At 32.1% G+C, this 19,971-nt stretch overlaps 1 protein-coding gene across 7 annotated transcripts in view; it reads right to left on the bottom strand.

The window, feature by feature from the left end:
* The window catches only part of LOC108746496 (transmembrane GTPase Marf), a 146,041-nt gene that overhangs the window by 93,743 nt on the left and 32,327 nt on the right, over positions 1-19,971 (bottom strand). For 6 of the 7 annotated variants that reach the window (XM_018483315.1, XM_018483309.1, XM_018483308.1 and 3 more), the window contains 2 exons: positions 15,641-15,934; positions 14,734-14,860 (listed from right to left, as the gene is read on the bottom strand). In XM_018483315.1, the coding sequence (XP_018338817.1) occupies positions 14,734-14,860; positions 15,641-15,824 (311 nt within the window). In that variant the 5' untranslated portion in view covers positions 15,825-15,934. Of the gene's footprint in view, positions 1-14,733; positions 14,861-15,640; positions 15,935-16,526; positions 16,544-19,971 lie in introns of those variants that run through there. The other variant, XM_018483313.1, reaches the window with a different exon arrangement.

Below are 19,971 nucleotides of genomic sequence, written 5' to 3'. Positions count from 1 at the left end.
TTCCCGGTAATTCATTTAAACTAAACCCCTCCTCGTATTCTTAAGCTCGCCCGAGATTGCACTTAGCCTTCTCCCCGGTCACTCGGATTAAGTTCCATGACCGAAAGCCAAGGCATACGGCCGTACTGGCACAGCTGGCGTTAAAGTGCGCCCCTCTCGGCACACTGACCCAGTTTTGGGCCCTTTCTCGAAGTACGTCCGACTCGTGTGTCCGTTTAGCGGAGCACGAGCAGAGGATTCCGCTTCGTCCTCCGTTCGACCCCCGGCTCGTTAGGAGCCTCAGGACGAAGCGAAGCGCCTCCCGATTTGCGTCGGTCCTCCCCCACGGCTCCCTTGCGGTCCGGAGCCCGGACGCGACCAAATCGGTCTAACAATTCGGTTCCTCGTTACGTTCACCCTCTCAACTCCGCATGCGCGCGGAGTTTGGACGTAACAAAAGTATTTGTGTATTTTTTTAAAAAGAAGCTTTGCCGCAAGACTGCAAAACTATATGTATTATATAAACTTGCAGAAGGAAATAAAAATAAAAAACGGACCCATACTTATTGTTAGTGATGAGAGGAGATTACTACAAGGAGCGAGTGACAATCTTGTAAAGAAAATACTGATCGAAGATAGAGAAAAATATGTGGATTATTTTAGAATGCCACCTCAATTATTTAAAGCATTATTAACATTAGTTGGACTAATCATCACTAAAGAATGTTGTTCGCAAACCTATTTCTGTGAACCTATAGCTGCCACTCGGCTTCAAATTACATTGCGCATTCAGAGAATAGTATAAAATCCTCGTCAAATGCCTTTAGAATTGCACACAATTTCAAAAATAATAAATTTAATATTCTTATGGTTTTTGACTAAACAAGCAACATTTTTGTCTTCTTCGCACAAAATTTTACAATGCCTGCAATTCTGTACCATTCCGTACATTGTATGCGCATAAAATAAAAACTTGCGGATCAAAATCGGAACGAACATAAAACAGGTCAAACTAATCATGAGTGTTCCAATTCCGCCAATTCCGCATTGCGCATACGTTCCACATCATGAAATCGCGCCATTAAAAATATGTACAGTAGACTTTAAAACAAAATTCGTAAAATTAGCGAAGTTATAAGCAATAGACCAATTTTGCACGTAGGTATATAACTTAGTGCGCGCTGTAACTACTTCGATCTTTCCTCAGCCTGAATAGAATTATAGGCTCAGAACTGGCACAGACAATGTAATAAATTACAAACGTAAATTTGTTTCACTTCAATTTATTGCACCGTGTGCACCAGTTCAAATAGTGCAAAAATAAAGAACAGACCTATTGTTCCGAGGAAACAGGGAACAAAAGATTGGTAATTTTTTTAAGGGCCAATTTTTACCCGTGGCTGTGAGAAGAAAAAATTGACCAATCACAATCGAATACTCAATTATAACTGGTCCTTATTTTTCTCTACTCTATTGTTACTTTTTACGGCTATTGTAGACGGACCTTTAATAGCCATCTTTATTTCCAAGCTGCCCCGCAGGAAAAAAAAATATTAGAATGTCAATAGTAAATAATAGAATGCCAATAGTAACTATTAGAATACTAATAGTAACTATTCAACGGCAATAATTATAAGTATTCAGTGCTAGTACACTGAGTAAAACTAGTAATAAGTAGTTTCTACTACACAATTATAAACTATTGATCAGTGTGAACTTTTAGAATGTAATAGTAAGAACTACTGAAATAACCACTGTGCAGACATTTAATAGTTTACATTACTCTCATACTAATCATTGAATAGTACAAACCAATAGTGTGCAGAAATGTGTAGAATTAAACTAATAATGCACATTCTGTACAGTATATATAATTGAATATTTCTAGCAGCATGCAATAAACGTATACTCTTCAGTATGTACTGTTGTTCATTATTGCTGAATAGTATTGTTAAACCATAGCGATATTTCATAAAATTTTTTATATTATATTTCACAATTTTAATGAAAAGTTTAAAATTTTCTTAAACTTTTTAAGTTTTTACAAATTTAAACATTTCAGAGTCAGATCAAAACTAAAGTTCCCAGAAAGTTTCATATCTACAAATGCTGAATTATTTACAGAATTCTAATCCAATTATTTCTGACATTAACTGAGAAATTTTGCATATTTTTTTCAAAATTGACTGAGTTTTCCCAAAATTATTTCTGTTATATGTCACGCGTACAGTTTTTATTTTTACTTGTACATTATAATTATATTTAACATTAATTATTTTTTTCTATACGTGTTCCGTCTCTTTCACAACATCTTTAATCAGATATGTTACAATTATACATTCATTAGTATTATAGGTGTTCATTAGTATTATAGGTCCTTCGATGGAGCAGTTCCCGTACGATCACAGAGGTCAAGTATACTAAGTGGAGGTACAGGTTCGGATGGGTAACCGCATGGAAGCATCATAAAATTAGTTCTCGAATTCATGAAGGAAACCTTTTTTTATTATAATTTTGTTGTGTATCCTCTAAAATATGATGCTAATAATACATATAAGGCATGCTATGCTCGTGCCTTTTAGTTATCGTAAGACTCTTTTTGCTGTTTGCCAATGGCTCCTCCGTGAAACGTGTGTTGAATTGGCTAAGCATGGGCGATCATCCGGCCTAGTGTCACTAGATACATTAGAGGAGCAAATTTTTATATGGTACTGCAGGAGTTTCCTTTTTCTCTTCATCTTGAGATTTCAATAGTTTCCTTTTGGATTATCCTAACTGGCTTACACTCACTCATGTTGAATCTATTCAACATTTGTTCAATAAATTCTTCTTGATCAATACTAATATTGTAGTAGCAGCTTTCCAATCTCTAGTGATCCTTAATCCTAAAAATTCCTTTGTCTTTCGAAGATTTTATTTTATACTTTATTTTATACTTCGCACTTAATACATCTTTTACTTTCTTTAACTCTTTTACATCATTGGAAAAATGAATTAAGTCATCCACATAGAGTGTACTTATAATAATGGAATTTTTACTTATCTTGTAATAAATGCATAGCTCTAACTTGTTCCTCTTAAGCCTAATTCCTTCATACCTCTACCTATTTCTTCGTTCCAAGTTCTAGATGCTTGTTTCAGACTATACATCGCAAAGGCGACATATACTTGATGCTCTTTACTCTTCTCAGTATATCCTTGTAGTTGCTGAATGTAGATCTCTTCATAAAGATATCTATTTAAAAAGACAGTAATAACATCCCAATGATGTATATTTAATCTTCCGTTGCAGCTAAACCAATAAGCATGCGTATAGTCGAGTGCTTCACTACTGGTGCAAAAGTTTCCTTGTAATCTACAACATGACTCTAAGTGTAGCCCTTTGCTTGCTACCAAGCAAACTTTATCTTTTCTGTGCGGTATCATTACCTCTTTTGGTTTTAAAAACCTACTTACAATCGACTACATTTTTATTTGTCGGGAGATCTACTAATGTTCAAGTATTGTTATCTCGAAGTGACTTAATCTCCTCATTCATTGCATGTTTTCATTTTCTTGAGTCATTACTATTCAATGCTTCCACTCTAGTCGTTGAATTATATTTTCGCTTGCAATGAATGAATAGAGATATTCCTCGTTCGGATACAATCTTGGTGGTCGTCATTTCTTAGAAGATATCTTCTTTCTAGCTCAACAGTTTCCTGCGCTTCATGAAAAGTATCTCCTTCCTCTTCAATATCTTCAGTATCTTAAGCATAAATTTCTTCTTCTTCAATATTTCCCTGTATCTCACTATCCTCTGATTCTGGTAAAGTAATGGTTTCTTCTATTCTTACACTGTTTGTTTCTTCTACTATATCTGTAACAGTCTTACTCCTGGAATGTTCTCAAAGAAGACAACATCTCGCGCTCTTACTATCTTCTTAATTTTAAAATTACATAAACGATAACAGTCTACTATCTACTACAATCTACAATCTACTATCTTCGCAGTAACCTAACATAATGTGCTCTTCCAACTTTAAATCCAGTTTCGTTCGTAATCCTTCGGAACATGTACGTAAGCTTTGCATCCAAAAATCTTAAAATGGCTATCATCAACCCTTTTATTGTTCCAAGCTTCTTGTAGCGTCATGACTTAAAATGCTCTTGTTGGATACTTATATTTCGGAGATGGCTGTAAGCGCTGCTTCCCCCCCCCCCCAAAATCTCTTGTCCAGTATTGAATCTTGCAACAGACATCTTGTCTATGATTGTTCTATTCATACGTTCCGAAATTGAGTTTTGTTCAGGAGTATACCTTACAGTCTTGTTCCTTATAAAAGTTATGCGTTTCGCGAGTTTCCTCCGTGTCCAGATCCATGCTTGTGAAATGCCAACGTTTCGTGAACCTTGCAGTCCACTTCATCAGGGCGAAGAGCAGCCTGATACTGAGCTGTTCCTCCGGACCGTTCGCTTTTTATACGCTACTTATTGAAGTGGTGGAGGGAAGAAGAGAATTGTGGATGAGGGGGGAGAGGGGGGAGAATTGGTCAGTCTTCAATAACTGGGAGAATGGTTTTCCATTTATATTGTAGTCATTACCTCTATTTAGATTATTAGGATGTTTCTGTATCTCTGTGGCTTCTCTATACTTTCTTGGAAAGTATGAAGTAATGTTGGCTATTGTGGTCGTTTTATCAAACAGTATTTGATGTCCTGTTTCGACATTGTGTTCTGATAATGACTGCGTGACGTGTTTTAGCCTGACATCACGTTGGTATTCTTTTATCCGTAGGTTGACCATTCTCCCAGTTTCTCCAATGTATACTTGCCCGCGGGAACAAGATATTTTGTATACTCCTGCGGAGCTGAGTAGGAGGTCTTTGATCTTTAGGATTTCTTAAGATTTGTCTTATCTTTTTGGGTAATTTAAAGATAGTTCGTATATTGTGTTTGTTTAATATCCTGCCAATTCGATCTATTGTTCCTTTGACATATGGGAGAATGGATAGAATCCTTTCGTCTAGTTATATATAAGAGACCGTTATCTTGTTTGCATGTTTATTGATTGTTTTAATTATGTCTTTTTTGTCGTGTCCGTTTTTCTGTAAGGCTAGTTTTAAGTGGTTGAGTTCTGTCTGTAAATGTTCTTTGTCAGAGATGGAGAAAGCTCTATGTACAAGTGAGTCGATTGCAGACTGTTCTGTGATGGGTGGTGGTGCGACTCGGCATGTAGGTATCTATCTGTGTATGTTGGTTTTCTGTACACTTGATGGCCTAAGGTACCGTGAGCTTTCTTAAAGATAAGAACATCTAGGAAGGGGAGTTTTCCGTTTTCCTTTATGTCTATAATCTGAAATGGATATTTGGATGTTGATTGTTGAGGAAAATAAGTAATTTACGAAGTTCGACTCTGCCGTGTTTTCATATCACGAATGTGTCGTCTACATAACGGAAATTCCTGATTACCAAATCAGGTTTCTTAGGTGTTTTCCTGAGGGCCTCTTTTTCAAAATGCTCCATGAAGATGTTGGCAATTACAGGAGAAATAGGAGAGCCCATTGCCGCTCCTAAAGTTTGTTCATAAAATTGGTTGTTATAAGAGAAGTAAGTGGTTGTTAAGCAGTGGTCTATTAATGGGATGAGGTCGGAGAGGACTTTATGTGGAGCCTTTATTATGTTTAATGTGTTTATTGGAACTTGTGTGAAAAGGGATTCTAAGTCAAAACTTACAAGCAAGTCTGTGGGACGTAGTCGGATTTTTTGAATCTTTTTTTTAAAGTCCGTTGAGTTGGTTATGTGTGATTCGGATGTTCCAGTGAGTGGTTGTAATGTTTGTGCCAGGAAGCGGGATAAGTTGTATGTCGGGGAGTGTATGACGCTGAGAATCGGTCTGAGGGAGACAATCGGTCTGAGGGTTTGGTTTGTGTACTTTGAGTAGTCCGCATAGTCTTGGTAGAAAAGGATTTGTAGGTTAATGTTGATTTTTTTTTACTGGGAATATTGCTTTTCTCCACTAGGATCTTGATGTTTTGTGCGATTGTATTAGTTCGATCTTTGTCAAGCGTTTTGTATGCTTTGTCCGAAAGAAGGTTCTTCATCTTTTTCTTATAGTCTGATGTGTTCATGACTACTGTCGTGTTGCCTTTGTCGGCTGGAAGCACGATGATGTCTGTGTTCCTGTTAAGGTCTTGGAGAGCCAATCGCTCTTGTCTAGTGATGTTAGGTGGAGGGAGTTTGGCTTTGGAAAGGATATTGGTTGCACTGCGAAGTTAGGGCCTTTGGCAAGTGTAGATATAGTGTCTTGAGACAAGTCTTTGTTGGATAGGTTCTTGACGTTAAATAGAGAGGATTTATCTCAAGACACTATAACTGCCAAAGGTCCTAACTTCGCAGTGGCACCCAGAAAGATTCCAAAAGAAGAGTTTATCAGCCAAATAGAGTCAACCATCTACCGACTCCCATCAAAACAAGCAGATAATATCCGCAGGTAACCTAAAACTAGCCTTACAGAAAAACGGACACGACAAAAAAGACATAATTAAAACAATCAATAAACATGCAAACAAGATAACGGTCTCTTATATATAACTAGACGAAAGGATTCTATCCATTCTCCCATATGTCAAAGGAACAATAGATCGAATTGGCAGGATATTAAACAAACACAATATACGAACTATCTTTAAATTACCCAAAAAGATAAGACAAATCTTAAGAAATCCTAAAGATCAAAGACCTCCTACTCAGCTCCGCAGGAGTATACAAAATATCTTGTTCCCGCGGGCAAGTATACATTGGAGAAACTGGGAGAATGGTCAACCTACGGATAAAAGAATACCAACGTGATGTCAGGCTAAAACACGTCACGCAGTCATTATCAGAACACAATGTCGAAACAGGACATCAAATACTGTTTGATAAAACGACCACAATAGCCAACATTACTTCATACTTTCCAAGAAAGTATAGAGAAGCCATAGAGATACAGAAACATCCTAATAATCTAAATAGAGGTAATGACTACAATATAAATGGAAAACCATTCTCCCAGTTATTGAAGACTGACCAATTCTCCCCCCTCTCCCCCCTCATCCACAATTCTCTTCTTCCCTCCACCACTTCAACAAGTAGCGTATAAAAAGCGAACGGTCCGGAGGAACAGCTCAGAATCAGGCTGCTCTTCGTCCTGATGAAGTGGACTGCAAGGTTCACGAAACGTTGGCATTTCAAGCATGGATCTGGACACGGAGGAAACCCGCGAAACGCATAACTTTTATATAGAAAGCACCCGTGGAAGCTTCAAGAATATTATCAAATTTCTTATTATAATTTCCTATTCAACAATATTAATAATGTAGCTATTACATATAATAACATATTTCAAAAGCCATAATAGGTGTTCGCCATCGAGAATGTCTCTCGTTAATACATATCACAAAATGCATGATATCATAATAAATTTACCTTTTTAAAAAAAGGTTTAAAAAAGTCGTTAAGTGTGCGTGCTCCTCAGAAAAAAATCGTTACATTAATTATTATATGTGCTTGTATGTGTAATTCTTGAAAAAAAAGATTTCCTATTCCAAATTATTTTCCAAACTATGAAAGTATACAATAATTTTTTTTGAAAAATATCGAATGAAATCTTTAAATTGCGCCAATCATAAACATTACACTATAGAAAATATATTTTGTTGAAACACTAATGTTGTACTGGATGTTCAAAATAAAGCGTTACAAATTTTTATCTCGGAAATATGACATTATTGAGAAAAATTGTTCAAACAAAAGTTGTACAGTTCAAAAAAATCTATTTACTGATTTTATCAGTTTGACTTTGGATGGCGTTGCCAAGATCAGGTCACATCGATTTTTTAAAATGGAACATCCTACTTTTAATTCCGAATCTAATAACTAATGTCAAGAGCTTTCCAAAACACTATAATAAAAATTACTTTTTATTGAGTAGTTTTCAAGTTATTGATGCTTGAAAGTTACAGTACCAGCATTAGCATTACCCAAGGTATCCGACCGATGGCTGAAACCTTTTGAATGTTGTTCAGGATCATGTCCTAGATATCATTTGTCAAGATTAAGACAATTGGAGATTATTCCTTTTATTTTCATTTTTGCACTAAAAATTTATTTTTACGTAAAAATGAAAATAAAGAGATACATCCTCCAATGGCTTTGATCTTGTCAAATAATATCCAGAATATAATCCTAACATTCAAAAGGTTTTAGCCATCAGTCGGACATCTTGGGTAATACTAATGCCGGTGATACAGTAACTTTCAAGCTCATAATTTGAAAAGTAATGAAAAATAACTTTATTATAGTGTTTTGGGAAGCTCTCGACATCGGCTATTAGATTTTGAAATCACAAGTAAGGTGTTCCATTAAAAAAAATCAACATGACTTAATCTTAGCGACGCCACCCAAAGTCAAACTGATAAGATCAGTAAATAAATCTTTTCAAACCCTACAACTTTTATCTAAACAAGTTTTCTTAATAATGCCGTATTTTCGAGATAAAAATTTGTAACGCTTTATTTTGAACACCCGGTATAATTACTTTTAAACAAAAACACATGAAAATAAGAGCATATAATGGAAATAAAAAAATTTTAATATAAAAGAACTTGACGCAGCTAAACTTGGCCTGTCTAGCAGCAAGTTTTTAAAAATTTTTTATATATGAATTAATTTCAAAAATGATAATTGCATGCTGATATGGTTGTCGGACTTCCAACACAATCTGAAATATTAATAATCCCCCCAAATTTCCAAAATCTTAAAAAACTGTAATAAATTTATTACGAAAAATATTGTCTCGGCCGGGAGTCGAACCCAGATCTCTTACATTCCATGTCTCAGTGGTCTAAAGGCTTAGACGCTCGCACGGAGTAAATTTGGGGGGATTATTATTTCAGATTGATTGCGTTGAAAGTCCGACAATCATATCGACACGCAATTATCATTTCTGAAATTAATTCATTTAAATGAATATATATAGTAGTTCAACATCTTAACATTCAGACCGTAATGGCGCTTCGTATTTAAAGTTATTATTATATATTTTCATAGTTTGGAAAATAGGTTTGGAATAGATTTGGAATAGAAAATCATCTTTTTCTTCCAGGAGCACACATACACACGTATAATAATTTATGTAACGGTTTCTTCTGACAATGAGAGGAACACACTTACCTTTTTTTTATCTTTTTTTAAAAAGGTAAATTTGTAAAGTTTACAGAAATATTGATAGCTGTTAGCTATCAAAAGACTATTTAAAAAAAAATTCCCATTTAAAAACAATATTAAATACAAATAAATAGGAAGATAGGTCAAACACGAGCTTAAAAATAATATGATATAAATATTTATTAAGACATTAATCTAACATTAATCTATATCATAAAAGATGTAAGAATTTTTTTACAATAATTAATAAATTAAACCGTTTCGACTTTATTTAGTTATTCTCAGCCATTACAATAATAAGAGTAATTGTATAAGATTAAAAAGTTATTAACAAATTATTAAAAAATTAAATTAAATATTGGATAGAACATAGAAACATAGTCAATGAAACTATATCAAAGATTGGACAATATACTATAGTAGACAAAAAATATTAAAAATTAAGTCTTCTTTATATAAGAGTTGTCAAAACTTTCTTCATTCAAAAGTGAAAAAAAAAGGTTAGTCAAACGGATAAGGAGATTGAACCTTGATTAACAAAAATGTTTTATTTAAATATACAAAATAAGAATGATAAGGAGAATACTTCTAATGCAGATTTTAATAGTAACACAAAATATTTTGTACTCCCATACATACATAATGTTACGGAAGAAGCAGCGATAGCTTGTCTAGATAAGTCACTTTTAAAAATTGGTTATAGAAGCTTAAATAAATTGAACTTTATTAAAGTACATAAAGATGTAACTGAATCTGATTTAAGAAGTAATATCATTTATAAGATGTGTTGCAATAATTGTGAAGTGTCTTATGTAAGAGAAACAAAGAAACAGTTAAAAACAAAAATAAAAGAACATAGAAATAATATAAAGTTAGATGCATCTCACTCAGTAATTACGGAACACATTTCAAATTTTAATTATTCATTTAATTGGGACAACATAAAAATTCTCGATATGGAAATTAAAATGCCTATAACGGTCAAAGCTGAATCTTTATTGCTTAAACAATTCAATTTTGAATTACTATATATACCATATATGTACTTGCATATATATCATAGTATAGTTTTTCGAACTGCGCATCAAATTGTTTTTACTATAAACGCAATTAAACTACTCTAGTAATTGCGAATTAAATTGATAAATAATTTTAATAATTTAATGCTATAATCACATTATAAAGAGATATTAATATGTTGAAAAATTATTAATAAATTTATTGCGAAAAATATTACCTCAGCTAAAAGTTGAATCCGAATCTCTCTGTATTCCATGCGAGCGTCCTAAGCCTTTAGACCACCGAGGCTACAATAAAGTATATATGCAAGTACATATAGTACATATATGCAAGTACAGAACTACAATATGGTATATATGCAAGTACATACATAGTATATATAGTAATTCAAGATTGAATTATTTAGGCAATGAAGATCCAGCTTTGACCGTTATAAACATTTTAATTTCTAGTGATTGTGTTCTCACATATACAGTCTAAAATAAAGATTCTAGAGATAAAGTCTAATTATAGTAAAAGATTGATTTTAGAGAAATGTTATATATAATAGAACAAAGAAATGAAATTAATTTACAGAAAGACACTGAGACCAGATAATTCTTATTTTTATTTATTACTTATTTTCACATTAATTTTTCGTCCTTTTGTCCTTCATATATCATATATAACAACATATATCTATTTTCAATTTTCATCATTATCAATAAGTATTTGCTTTGATAAGAGGCTCTTTCACTGTTTGGATATATCTTTCTACAGAATCTATCTACAAAATTCAAATCTTAAAAATTAAATAAATTTTTAACATATTGATCTTTCTGTTTCGATGCAACATTTTTAATTTATTTATATTTATATATTTATATTTATAGATATACCTCAAGACTTTTAATTATCGCGCGGATTCTTATTGACCTCTGACTTTATTTTACCTCATGACTTTAAAAAAATCTTATTTGTGTGACTACATTTTTTCTCACCTTTGAACGAAAAAAATTTTAACAACTCTTACATAAAGAAGACTAAATTTTTAATATTTTTTGTCCACTACAGTATATTGTGTCTTTTGATATGGTTTCGTTGATTATTTTTCTATGTTTTTTCTAATATTTAATTTTATTTTTTAATAATTTATTGTAACGGAAATGTTGACACGTGGCTGAAGGACTAAAAAAAGATTTATATCAAGATCGATGTATCAATATATAATTAGAAATCGATAACATTCATTGCTTTAACATCTTCGTTATTTTAATTGAAAAGATAAGCATTATACAACTTACATATGATCGCAATTACAAACTAGTCGCAATAAATCTGATCGCGCTAAACATATAGAATAATCCTTACAGTACGCTCAGTATTATTCATGAGTTACTCCAGTTTCGGGATTGATACAATTATGATATGATACGTATTTCGTTTTGGTGTTGACTCATCCTGGTAGGAGGGATCTGACTGATGGTCGCACCAACCAGTGTGCCTATCCACGTTGCAATCCTTTGCCAAATCGCCGACGGCATGCCCGCCTCGATCGCGACTTCTTCGGATCTTGATTACGGATAGCGTCTGTCCCGTCACCTTTCAACTATGGTTAAATAGTCGTCTACCTGGTGCGCCTGTTGCGAGATTCGAGACGGCCCTTGGATGCGCAAAGCTCCATGTGAATCAAGGATACCTGTGCCTCTGCTCCGTCCAAGTCAGCGGCGCTATCTTGTGCTCCGATCATCATTCTTTATTTCCAGGTTCCCGATCAGGATCTTTATCTTTCGAGCACTCGATTTCATCTATTCATTCTCGGCACACGCTAAATCTTCTCTAATTCGGCGATTTCTCTCCTTCTTTCAGTCAGCATTCATCGTTGTACATAATAATAACTACCTAGCAACATTCTTGCCTACTTATCGACGCTATTGTCCTTCTCGTAATATACATATGGATAATTATCTCTACATTGTTAATAACTTTTTAATCTTATATACGAGTAATTACTACTTTTATTATTGTAATGCCTGAGGATGACTAAATATAAAGTCGAAACGTTTCATTTATTAATTATTAAAAAATTCTTACATCTTTTATGATATAGATTAATGTCTTAAGGGGTTCGACCGGTATGACCAGCCGTAAAATAGGTAATTTTTAAATGTGCCGAAGAAATAAAAAAAATGCAGACTTGTAGTTTGATACCTTATTCAAGTATACATTGAAGGTATAAAATATGCAAAATGAAATAATAATCTTAACACTATTTATTAAAATGTTATGAAAGATCAATTTTTTCGCATCAGTCATTTCCCTAAGCGTTGACCGAGGATTTTTACAATATCATTATTATTTTGTAAGATACTAATAAATTAATGAACAATATTTATGCCAAAAGTCAAATCAAAAGTTAAACAAATTTTTTTTCAGTCAAATTTTAATAAATTTTGAATAAGAGCTCCGTCAATGCTTACGGAATACAATACACTTCAATAATATTTTTTTTGTTTTTATTTCAGACGATCCAATATCAGAATCATCCAATAGCAGAATCATCGATACCAATGACTGACGCAAACAAAATTGATCTTCCACATTTTAATAAATGGTGTTAAGATTATTACTTTTCCTTTCATTTTGCATATTTTATACCTTCAATATGTATTTGAATAAGGTACCAAACCACAAGCTATGCTGCAGCTATTTCTTCGGCAATTCACGCTTAAAAATTACCTATTTTTAGGCTTCACACTGCGATCTAATCTCTTAAAAAATATTTATATCATCTTATTTTTTAGGCTCGTGTTTGACTTGTCTTCCTATTCATTTGTATTATATTTACATATTTGTATTTACATTCATAGTAATATTAAATTTCAAGACCCCGTACAGTGAGTGGAAAAATTCGGCTGACGCTCTAATTCTTAATCAATTTTAAAGTTTTTTTTACTTTAATAAGTTACTTTTAAATTAAAAATGTATAAAAATATAAAAGCTGCCGCTTGATCGCTTGACGTGTAAACGTCATTACACACACATATATATATTCATGCCGTTATCAAATTTGCGACGCTACTTTGTCCGGAGCTTTGATATCAATAAACTTTAGATTAAAATTACTCAGAAACTAAAGCTGTAATAAAAAATCTAAAAACATTTTTATTATGTAATATCGTCGGTAACTTTTTTTAACGATTGCGACCAGTTCGAATAAAATTGGTGCAGCCAATACCGAGATCTGGAGATCGTTTCCCAAAAAGGGACCATTTCAGCTTTTCAAATTTTTTGAATCGTTTTGTGACACATATATATAAAGACTCGTATTCAGAACGCGCTTTTATCTCTAAAATTCTATAATATACGTAATGTAAATTATAGCATGTTAGGGCGCTAACATCATTATAGCGCGTTCTGAATACAGGTCAAAGCGTTTTATCTATTAAGCTGCTGTTCACAATGTCTTCATAGAATTTTAATTTTAATATAAAATTAAAGTAAAATTAGCAACAAAAGTGAATCTTAATGCGTATACATGTGTAATTTATGTACATGAGACAAACAGAGAGAGGGCGAGAGCAAGAGAGAGAGAGAGAAAGAGAGAGAGAGAGAGCGCCAAGTTTTTTTACATAAAAAATTTTGTTATTTTAATACAATTTTCTCATTTTATGACGCTTTGTCTTTCATTTTTTGAGATTAAATATTGTATTCCATTGCAAATATAAAAAAATAGAAAGAAAGGTACGTATCACTTTTTCTCCTTAATTAAATGTTATATGTTTCAATAAAATATGTTTTTTTCGCAATTTACGAAGTACAATGGTATATATTATACGTTATATGTTGCAAGAAAAAAATTATGTTTCTTTTGTAATTGGCGCAATTTAAAGATTTTCTGTCATTTTTTTTTAATATTGTACATACATACGTATTACTGAGGAGTAATTTCTAATAAAAAATTAACAATATTACCACTTGAATTATATTATTTATGTTAAGGTTTTTTTTTTAGTTTATATAACAATTATTTATAGGTTTATGGAAAGTACACGCATACTTGGCGTCTTTTCTTTACTTCCTTTTAAAAAGTTTTTACTTTGAACTGCAATCAAACAGTTTATGCAAAACAGACTTTTAACTCATTCAATTTCGAATAAATTTAAAAAAAACTTTAAAATTGATTAAGAATTAGAGCGTCGACCAAATTTTATCCACAAAAACGTTTTTCCAACTACCTGTGCCCCGAAGGCACAGATTAAAAAATCTGAAAAAAAATCTCGTGTTATTTTTTAAGATATTGAACCACTTTAGGATGTCCGGATTAAATTGCAAAAATTGTTAATAACGACTAGTTTGGTACATATATTACACATTTTATCTTTACGCTAAAAGAATCTAATTAATTTGCATAAACAAACATACTTTAACTGCAAGAAAACAATTATCCCGAGATCTTATAAAATTTTATAATAAATATTTTAATAAGAATAAAAAATCACATTTTTTGTATTTACAAAATAAATAACTATAAATACAATTAAATCATTTAATATAGTTACTCACCTGCCAAAAAAAGCAACTTTCATGTGATCTCTTTTAAGAACATCTTTTATTGCTCGTATTTTATCTATGTAAGCTTTAACTTTTATTGCCTCTTCTACAGTTACAATATTCTGATCATTTTCTAATGCTGTTATAAAGTTAAGGATAAATTAAATGACAATTCAAATATGGCATCTCAAAAGTATAAATATCCCTATCGTAGAAAAATAAAATAAAAAATAGGATAATTATAAAAACCTTTATTTTATGAACTTGATAATTAAGTTATTTTTCAATGTAGTTACTATTAACATTTAAGCACTTATCATAACGTGACATCAGTTTTTTTATGCCATGTATAATAATATAAAAAACGTGCATTCTTAAATCGAAACCATGATTTCATTTCAACCTTGGCATCATTATCGTCCAAATTTTTGCTATAAAAATATTTTTTAAGTTCAGGAGACAAGTAAAAATAACTCGGTGCAAAATTTAAAAGGTATGATGGATGACAAAAATCTAACGTACACAGCTTATTATTTCAAACCTCGCCATTAATTTTCATACGACTGAATTAATAAATCGCCATCATCGAACTATTCGCACATGCATGATTTCTATACATTAAATTAGTTAACAATGAATATTTATTGCATTTTCGTTTTTTGTGATCAAAAACCGAAATATAATTCAGTTAAACACGTTTTATATTAACACTTCGTTGATTAAAATTTGTTCAACTAACAATAATTGCAGTAAAAGTGACACTCTAAGTAAAAAAAGTACTTAAATACTTCAGTGAAAAATTTTTACAATGCACAAGTTATTTGCATAACGGATTTTTTCCCTACGATAGAGAAACTTATCTTTGAGATGTCTCTCATAAATAAATATAGTATGATACTTGCTTTATTTGTTTACTTACATGTCATAAATTCCACGGTTTCCTCCACATATTTTTCTATATCTATAAATATATCATTTATCCTTTTCTTTGCCTTAACAAAGATCTGTAGAGGAGAATTATCATTTCTAACATCTGATCGAAGTTGGCTGTCCCCTCCAATCATGGACGATTGTATCATTGCACGATTGATATAGGCAGCCATATTTTTATTTCTAATATGAATGCAATATATTTGGCAAAAATAATAAAAAAGTATGGTGCAGAGATGTTGCAGATAGACGTTGGTACACAGTGCTCAGCATGCAGGATCAACTGAAATCATAAAAAGCAAAATTTATATATACTTTCAAATATTCAACTTTTATACTACATTTCATAAATGTAGATATTGAAAAAATTAAGAATGCAAAAATAATGATAACTTCATTGAGAGTAACAATAAGAATAATTTAATTGCATAGAAGAATTACAAAACACGTATCTCTGCATGCACATGCATTATATCTATATACAATATTAAACACGCATGCACGTACGCACACACAAAATTGTTGTGATATATACATTAATAATACGTCCCGCCATTTATCCCTTAAACTGATAAGAGATAAAAAAGGTGGTTATCAAATTAAAAATCTACTCTAACGAAATTTTAAAATTTTTGGTCCCAACATCCTATTTTACAAAAAAGAGACATACTATTTGGTTTAGTGGATAAAGCTTTGTTGCTTCCATCATCAAGAATTTCACCAAAAGAATCTTATTTTCATTATTAATACATAAATATAAAATGATTTTCTGTTAAAATTAATTTCCAAAAATATAACGAAGATTAATATAAGGGAATTCCAGAACTATTTCGTGATATTAATCATAGTTCGAGAGAAAACATAAGGTGGTTTACCATACAGGCTGTTGCATCATCATATACATCAGTATGGCAACCCCTCATTCCAGCAGACGTACAATTGCATAAACATAGACTTCGGCGGTACACTCAATGGCACATCTTTTTTCTAATAAAATTCATAGCATATCAAATTGTGATACAATTATGACGAACTTCTGTAGCAATGGGTTAAAACAAAAGACGAAATGAAAAGATACAAGTTATAAAAACGAATTTTATCGTGAAAACAAAGCATATTTCTTCTTCCTTATAAAAAAAATTCAATTTTGAATTATTTTTTACATAGAAAGTCATCAATAAACATATTTCTGCAAATTTAAATTATAATTCGACCAATAAATTTGATTCACTGCACATTTAAATAATGATAATCATCGATAGACCTTATAATATTTCAAAAAAATAAACAAGGAATAAATATTGGACTTCTTATAATTAAATATAAAACAATAAATTTTCCTTTCAAATGAATCAAAGAAAAATATAGTTTATCAGGTCTCATGTAGGGATTGTGACGCTATGTAAGACAAACGGGTAGAAAACTAAGAATCAGGATTTCAGAACACAAAAGTCACATAAATAGAAACACTTCCTCCCAAGACATACTTCCTCACAAATCATAGACTGCGTCACGATCACGAATTTGATTGGACAAATGTAAAAATAGATATTTAAATAAATCCGAAATGTTATTTATCAAACTAAAAAAAATAAATTAACTTAAATTTACTTAGAAGATGCTGAATGTCTTAATCATGCATATTTGTAAATATTCTGAAACAAGTTTTAAATCTCATGCGTTAGTAACTTTACATGATTCCTAGTAACATTTTATTGCATATACGTAGGCTGCTGGAAAAGTTTCTGCAAACAATATAAAAAAAAACCTGTAAAATTCGGTAAATGGCTTTATTGTTTTTCGAAGAATTCGCCTTTAAGATCGATACATTGTTGCATACGCTCGAACCAATTTTCGAAGTATAATATTTTTTCCACTCTAAGGCTGTAACCTCAGAAATCAATGTGTGAAATGTTTCAACAGCTGCTTCAGGCGACTCAAATCGCTCACCACGCATCTTATTTTTAATGTTTGGGAACAAAAAGAAGTCATTAGGTGATAAATCAGGTGAATAACAATGAGTCATCAATTCGACATTATTACTGGATAAAAAAATCAACGGTTTGATGTGCTCAAATCAACTGTGTGACAGCTGGCGTTGTCATGATGAAGGATGATGCGACAATTTCGGTTTGTTCTACGCAATTCATTTATGACTTCTGGCAAACAAATTGTTGTATACCAATCAGTATTTACAGTCCTTCGATCCTCTAAAGCCACGGTTGTCACATGTTTGATATAACCGAAGAAACAAGCAATCATTTGCTTGGCAGCACAGTTCACTGCGTGAACGAACAACTTTTGTTGGTTTCGGTTCATTTTGAAATACCCAAATAGCGAAATGTTGTTTACTTTCGGACTCATACGAATAGATCCATGTTTCGTCCCCAGTAACGATGTTGTAGACCAAATTTGACCGACCTCGGTTGAATTTCTTGAGCATTTCTTTGCTCTATTTAACACGAGCCTGTTTTTGAGCTTCGGTCAAATTGTGTGGGATCCAACGACTGCAAAGTTTCCGTACGCTCAAGTGATCATGCAAAATCGTATGTATTGCTTTCATGTCAATGCCTAAGGATGCCTGAATCTCGCGGTATGTTATATGCCGGTCTCGCTCAATCATTTCACGCACAGTGGCAACAACAGACGTGGATGGATGACCTTCACGAAATTCATCACTAAGAAAGGTACGTCCACGCTTTGCATTTCGGCAAACCAATTAATAAACAGTCCTATTGGATGGTGCTTCATCCCCAAAAACCAAATGAAGTCGATCGCATTGTTTCGGAGTTAGATTACATTTGTAATCATAAAAAATCATTGCCCGAAAATTTTTACGCGAAATTTCCATTTTCTTACAAAATAACTTCTTTTAAAATACTATGCAAACAAAACTAGTTGGCTTGGGTACAAACAATCAATTGAATTATAGGTTAAAAACGTCTAATTTGACGGATATGATAATAGCAGAACGTTGGCGCCACTGGAAGTACTAAATTGCAGAAATTTTTCCAATGATTTCAGCGATTTATTTCCATCAGGAGCACTACAAAAAAGTGGATAATGTGTAATTAACATCCACTTATTCAGAGGGCGGCATTTTGCGGTTACAGATTTTGGGCCATCATATTCTCTCTCAGGTTTCTCTCTGGTCATAAGTTGAGTTTATAATAAAAAAAAATTAAAATAAAAGTTTTTTTTTAATTTAAAGAAGAAACTTAAAAAAAGCTTGAAAATCTATTCTCTTTTTTAAAATATACTCCCGATTGCTGCTAGAAGTTAATTACAATTTTATAGACGGAAATCTTAAAAAACAAATTTAAATAAAAAAATTTTTTAATTAAAAATATATAATTAAAATTAAAATAAAAAGTATGATTGGAAACGAGACCGTCTATATTAAAACTTTAAAAGCGCTTTCTCGGTCCGAGCGTTAAAAGATGTTGAACTACTATCTAATATACAACACATTCATTTAAATTGAATTATAATAATATTTCAGAAATAAATTGAGAGCCAATGAAATCATCGGATTTACACAATCAATCTGAAACAAATAATCCCCCCAAATTCTCCCAAATCTTAAAAAACTGTAATAAACTTATTGCAAAAAATATTGCCTCGGCCGGGAATCGAACCCGGATCTCTTGCATTTCGTGTCTCGGTAGTCTAAAGGCTTAAGACGCTCGCACGGAATGCAAGAGATCTAGGTTCGACTCCCGACCGAGGCAATATTTTTCGCAATAAGTTTATTACAGTTTTTTAAGATTTGGGAGAATTTGGGGGAATTATTTGTTTCAGATTGATTGTGTGAATCCGATGATTTCATCGGCTCTCAATTTATTTCTGAAATATTAATTCAATTTAAATGAATGTATATTAGATAGTAGTTCAACATCTTAACACTCGGACCGAGAAGGCGCTTTATATTTAAAGTTAAAATAAAAAAATATAATTTTAAAACTCAAAAACGAAAACTAATAAAGACTAGTAACTTAAAAAGCAAAATTTTTTAAAAATGAAGATTACAGATGAAAAATTCTTGTTTAAAACATAAAAATGTTTTGGCATGAGACATAGAAATTTATATACACATACACATATATTGTTTTTAAAAGAGAGTAATGAAATAAAAAAATTTTTTTAATTTTTAAATAAAAAAATAAAAAAATTTTTAGTTAGTCACATATCAACAAAATAAATGGTTATACATATCAAACATTGCTGTCAGTGTAATATATTGGTACAACAAAAGTCTGTAATTTATTTGTGTAAAGAACCGGTAGGCAGTAAGGCGCCTTCCGTCACGGGTGACGCGAA

Source organism: Trachymyrmex septentrionalis, unplaced genomic scaffold (assembly GCF_001594115.1).
Source record: "Trachymyrmex septentrionalis isolate Tsep2-gDNA-1 unplaced genomic scaffold, Tsep1.0 scaffold173, whole genome shotgun sequence".
NCBI lineage: Eukaryota > Metazoa > Arthropoda > Insecta > Hymenoptera > Formicidae > Trachymyrmex > Trachymyrmex septentrionalis.
The sequence above is the reverse complement of the archived record's forward strand: the minus strand, read 5'-3'. Positions and strand labels throughout refer to the sequence as shown.